The 6,140-nt window shown below is 38.8% G+C and overlaps 1 protein-coding gene across 1 annotated transcript in view; it reads right to left on the bottom strand.

Moving 5' to 3' along the window:
* Positions 1–2,479: 2,479 nt before the first annotated feature.
* The window catches only part of LOC149142598 (histone H1-like), a 153,447-nt gene continuing 149,786 nt past the window's right edge, over positions 2,480–6,140 (bottom strand). The window contains exons 2-3 of the mRNA XM_089451523.1: positions 2,909–2,986; positions 2,480–2,800 (exon numbers count right to left, since the gene is read on the bottom strand). Coding sequence (XP_089307649.1) covers positions 2,480–2,800; positions 2,909–2,986 — 399 coding nt within the window. The remainder of the gene's footprint in view (positions 2,801–2,908; positions 2,987–6,140) is intronic.

Below are 6,140 nucleotides of genomic sequence, written 5' to 3'. Positions count from 1 at the left end.
AATGAACCTCTAATGGTAACCAGCCAAACCCATAAAGAATCTAACTTCTATAACTTTTTGAGGAGTAGGTTGTTCCATAATGGCTTTGATATTTTCAAGATCCACTACCACTCCTTCTTTGGAGACCATGTGTCCCAAATATTGAACCTATGTCTGAAAATATCGCATTTGTTGAGTTTAGCATAGATCTTGTGCTCTCTAAGCACTTGCAATAATTCTATTAAATGTTTTTCATGCTCCTCCTTGGTTTTTTAATAGAAAAAGACGTCATCAACAAAAACCAACACATAGTTGTCCAAATATGGACTTAAAACACTGTTCATTAAACAAATAAATGTTGTTGGGGTGTTTTTGAGCCCAAACAACACAACTACAAATTCATAATGCCCATACCTAGTTCTAAATGTCGTTTTATTAATGTCTTCATCTTTGATGCATACTTGGTGGTACCCAAACTTGAAATCGATCTTCGAAAAGGCTGTATCTCCCCTCAATTGGTCAAACAAATCATCAAACCTTAGTAGGGGGTATTTATTCTTAATTGTGGATTTTTGTAATTTTTTGTTGTCCATACACGACCTCAATGATCCATCCTTCTTATTTAAATAATACAGGTTCTCCCCAAGTGGATATGTTGGGTTTGATATATCCCTTTTCTAGCATCTCTTTCAATTTCAGCTTCAACTCTATTAGTTCTGGTGTACTCATTTTGTATGGAGCTTTGGATAATGGAGTTGATCTAGGTAGTAATTCAATTGAAAAGTCAATTTCCCTCCTTAGTGATAGTCCTAGGATCTCTTCAATGAATAAATCACAAAATTATTTTATTATTGGGTGCTCTTCAACTTTTTCCATATCAGTGTTTGATTCGATGGCCACTTGAATAGAAAACAGTTCATATCCCTTCCTACTACACCTCTTCAATTGAAGTGCAATGATTTTTCAAACAACCATGGGCTTCCTCTTTCCTTTTGATGTCATATTTTCTCCTTCCTCATTAAGAAACTCTATTGACTTGTTGTAGCAATTGACATTGGTTCTATGGGCAGCTAGCCAATCCATCCCAACCAGCACATCATATGAGCCCAATGGTAATATGTTTAGGTCTGCAGTCAAGGGCATGTCATTTAGCATCACTAGGCATGACTTTGCCACACATTGAACTTGTTTCTTAGTCCCTATGGCCAACTAAACCATCCACAACCTATCATGGGTTGTGCTCTACAACGCACACTTTTTTGCAACTTGCAGTCTTACATAAATAAAATTGGAGCTAGGGTCAATCAAAATTGAAACAAACTGGTTTTTTATAATACCTTCCATTTCGATCACTAAGGCTTGGTGATCAACATACTTATTGTCCAATGTTGTGTACATGGTGGATATGCTCAAGGACACATCATTTATTATCTCTAGTTCCTGCACATTATACAATCTTGGATGGTTCCTCTATAGCTAAGGACAATCCCTCTATAAGTGGTGTTCCACAAAATTCCAATACTTCATGGGTTTCCTCATGGACCCATTTGTTTCTTCTCTTATAGACTTAGAGAGATGGTATTGATTAGAAATAGTGGGTTTTTGTTAAAACTCACCTTTTACAGAAGTAGTGAACCTCCACTTCCACCTTGTTGACATCTTACAGTTTTTTGCCCCTTTCCTTTATACTTGGGCTTGCCTCTTTCTTTTTAATAAACCTTTTACTCAAAGTTATGCTTGGATTGTTCATAGCAATGCTTCATCTTCCTAATTGTTGGACAACTAATCCTCTATGGGTTGGTGTAGAATGTGAACAGCCATGAGAGTCCAAGAGACCTTGGGATGTGGAACCCAATGGTCACACAAATGTACTATAAATGTATATCATTGTCAAATAATAGATACAATCTCATGCTTATCTTTCCTATTTTGTCTCTACCATATGTGTGTTTAACATGGTATCAGAGTGGGCGATCTCCTTCCCTGCTCAAGGATGAGCCACTTGTTTATGTGAGCTTATTTCTTTGTTGCCTTTATATAGATGTCAGCCTTGTACCTCTATCCATTGTCCTAATATAGAAAAAAATTAACGTTTTTCCCTCATACGCAAGGTCGCAAGTCTTAGATCTTTGCCTTTGTAACTTTTCTGGCATTATGTCTCATTTACTGTTGTGAAATCATTCTCCTTTGTAACATATAGCTCGGCATTCAAACGTTACCTCTTTTGAAATGTATACCTCGACTTTGATGATCCTGACATCTACACACTAGCCTGAATTATCACCATCTGTACCTCGCCTATGCCTCTACCGGTTCACTCTACTATTCTTAGTCGTTAGTTATGACATTTAAAACTAATCGTTCTCTCTCAACGGGTCAGAAATGATTCACAACTCGGAAACGTCCTTTCTACATTCATATAATTGTTGGTTCTGCAATTTTGATTGTTACGTACATTCCAGCAATCTGAAAATAGAGTCCTAGGTATTTTTAAAACCTGTCAACTCTGTAGAACCTGCCTGCCATTAATTTCTCTGTTGAACTTGTCAGTTATAGACATAACATTTTTCTGCTTCATTGGGCAATTGTGGATTTGTCTGTTGTCCGACGAATTTGTTTTCTTAGGCTTGGCTGCAGCTTTAGAGGATGCCTTCAACTCATCTGAGAGCTTGTATGAACCCTTAACCTTGGTAATCTTGTCGCTTTTAGATAACTTGCAGAGCTGAACCAACAGTAATTTCTCATAATTTCCAGGGAGAACAACTTTATATTTTGCACCAATAAATTTAGAAATCTTGAACTGGCTGGAACCCGTCCTCTCCTTCAAAGTTGAAATTGCTTATATGATCATCAGTAAATACATAGGGTGAGAAGGAGCCTGTTTCGAGCCCTTGGCAGCTCGGGGCTTCTTGTCCTTGGGTGCCTTTGCCTTAGCATTGACAGCAGGAGCAGGAGCAACTTCCGCCACACATACTCCTCCGCATACCACCGGTCCAAACCGCCTCCTCTATTTTATAACGTATACAAAGCCTCTGTTACAAGTTTTCAGGGCAAGAATTAAACTATGGTACAGTATTTTGAGCGTTGAAGCAACGTGTATTGCACTGGTGTTTTTGTTCTTTGATTGATCGCAGTGCTCACGATTTGAACCATGTATATGTGCTTAACTGAGTATATGAAGACCATGCACATGTATTGAAGGTCTAAGCAGCCCTATGTTGTTATTAACAAGCTATATGAGTATTAGCTGTGGTTTCCAAGCAATACAATTGGTTCATTCTTCCATTCATTCCACTAGAAGAGGAAATTAAAGAACGAATCGGGAATCGTCAAGGAAACTCAATGCTTACTCAACGAATGACTCATTCACTTGCTGTTGCAGATTTGTGTGTTCGTGGCTCTGAGGCTCCATGACTGTTGCGCTATCACATCACACCACCACTCCACTGTTTCATAATCTGGGTCATACATTGACCCCCCTCACACCGTGGTATCACCCGACTCTATTCATACATTGTTATCATTATGTTACGTTGAATGCCATAATATATCTTCGCCATGGTGACTATTACGACTCTTCCACCCACGTTGAATGATGTGGGACCCGAATCTTGAACGTCGTTCATATAACTCTGCTCTCCTCTTACTCAGCGTGAAACTTAGGGAAGCACATCGGGGGAAGCAAAACATTTGGAATTATCCAGGGCACATCTTGTTGCTTGGATATTGATGTCAATGCTGATGTTGTAAGAGCATTTCTTCGCTGCAACTGAACTATAATCCTCGTCAAGTCTTTGCATCACGTGTGCTTCTCAACATTTCACTGAATTCGTCCCTCCATCTAGAATATTTTGACTACATTTGTGTTAAATGTGTTTGGTCTTGTCATGTGTTTGGGGTGTGAAACCAACTATCAAGAGGTCGCACTCCATTTATGGGCATAACCACGAATTCTAGAGTTCTTTCTGAGGGGCCTAAAGTCATCATTCCACCTTCTGTTATTGTTGTAGCTGCATTAAAGGGACTGCATGCTATCTCAGAGGTTGAATGAGTGTGGTTTGATGATGATACAAGGACTATGGTGAAAAGGGAACCTATGCTTCCATTTCTTGGGCAGCGTACATCATAAACAAATGTTGAGGTGCCATTCTGGGGACTGATAATTGCATATGTACTAATTTGTGTTGGCTATCATTTAATTATCAGGTTCTATCTTCCAATCTGCTCATTGTATAGTTAAGTTTTTGAATGAGAAATGTCCATTATGTAGGAGCTATCACTTAATGGCTATTGCATTTAATTTCTGAAGTTTCTATTGGAAAATATAAGTTTATTTGGAGACTGTTACTACATGTGGAAGCATTAAAAACAATGTACAGTGAATAAACTTACGAAAATCACCCACCGTGGAGAACATTGTGGAAAAAATCATTTGCATATCAGGGTTTATCTATTGAGACAATGGCTAGACTTGAAGATGCATTAAAGTTATTGAATATCCTAATTCATTCCACTATTGATGGGATGGTAAAATTCAACAAAGAAACTCTTTTTGACATTCAAACTTATTTGAAAAATGCACAAGAACAGATTGATTTTTTGCAGCTTGAATCTCAACTGCAGAAGGAAGAATTACAGCAGTGGAGTCATCATTCTGAATCCGTTTCTATTCAGAACATTGAAATAGACTCCCATAAGCAGCAAGTTGATCCAGATCCAGTACCTAATGAAGCAGCAAAGTCACATGCAGATGCAGAAGTTTAGTATACACTTTCCAAGCCCATCATCAAACCTTGGGAAGAGTTTGTCCACAACAAGCACAAAACTGGTCTTGGATATGACAAGGATGTATCCTTTCATATTCCAGATTACTCAAAGCCCATCCAACTCCAAAGTGTTGAATTTCTTCATGACATTCACCTTCATCTATTCCAAATTCTACCCCTCTTCCACAGCAACAGCAACAAACTGTGAAATGCCAACACTATGACCGAGCTGGCCACATGAAAGATCATTGTTTTGATCTTCATCCATGTAAGCACTGTCATAAAACCAATGATTCTTAAAACAGATGCTTCAGAAACAAACATCCTGCAAGAACAAAGATTCATCTTGGATGGATCGCTTCTTGGAAATGGACTTCAACAGCCAAAAATATATTTCACTCATACAGGGGGGAAGTGATGGTCGTCTACAAGCTTCAAAGCCACATCAAGCAAGCCTAAGCCACAACCTTCCATACGAGATTTAGGGTTGTAGCCTGAGATAAATATGCCCATGAGCATGCTTTCAATCGATGATACATATTCAAAGAATTGGGGACACTTCCTCTAGCAGAAGACTTCATCTTCTTGCCAGTTTTGGAAGAGTTCTAGGAATTGCATTAAGCATTCCAGAGTTGGTGGTAATCCTTAAACCATCACAGGTTGAGACCTCTCTTTTGAGGTTGAGGTTCTCCCCTTTATGTAGGGTGAGACCTCCCTTTCATGGTTGAAGGTTTCCCTCTTCAAAACATCAGGAGCACTTCCTCTAGCAGAAGACCTAAGCTTCATGCCAGACTTGGAAGAGTTCTAGGAACTACACTAAGCATTCTAGTGTTGACGGTCATCCTTAAACCACCGCCCTTCATACCAACATTTCAAAGAGCACATTCAGCCTAGTGTTTCCATGCATTTTTGCACATTTTGTATTACAACTCTCTTCTTGGACTCATACATAACCCTTCGGATTAAGGGGGGGGAATGTTGGACACCTAATCCTCTATGGGTTGGTGTAGAATGTGAACAGCCATGAGAGTCCAAGAGACCTTGGGATGTGGAACCCAACGGTCACAAGAATGTACTATAAATGTATATCATTGTCAAATAATAGATACAATCTCATGCTTATATTTCCTATTTTGTCTCTGCCATATGTGTGTTTAACATGGTATCAGAGTGGGCGTTCTCCTTCCCTGCTCAAGGATGAGCCACTTGTTTATGTGAGCTTATTTCTTTGCGGCCTTTATATAGATGTCAGTCTTGTACCTCTGTCCATTGTCCTAATATAGAAAAAAATTAACGTTTTTCCCTCATGAGTCCAAGAGACCTTGGGATGTGGAACCCAACGATCACAAGAATGTACTATAAATGTATATCATTGTCAAATAATAGATAAAATCT

This window comes from Pinus tabuliformis, chromosome X (assembly GCF_031772625.1).
Source record: "Pinus tabuliformis cultivar Carrire ecotype Pingquan chromosome X, CPIR1, whole genome shotgun sequence".
NCBI lineage: Eukaryota > Viridiplantae > Streptophyta > Pinopsida > Pinales > Pinaceae > Pinus > Pinus tabuliformis.
Note: the sequence above shows the minus strand (reverse complement) of the source record. Positions and strands in the feature narration are given on the sequence as shown.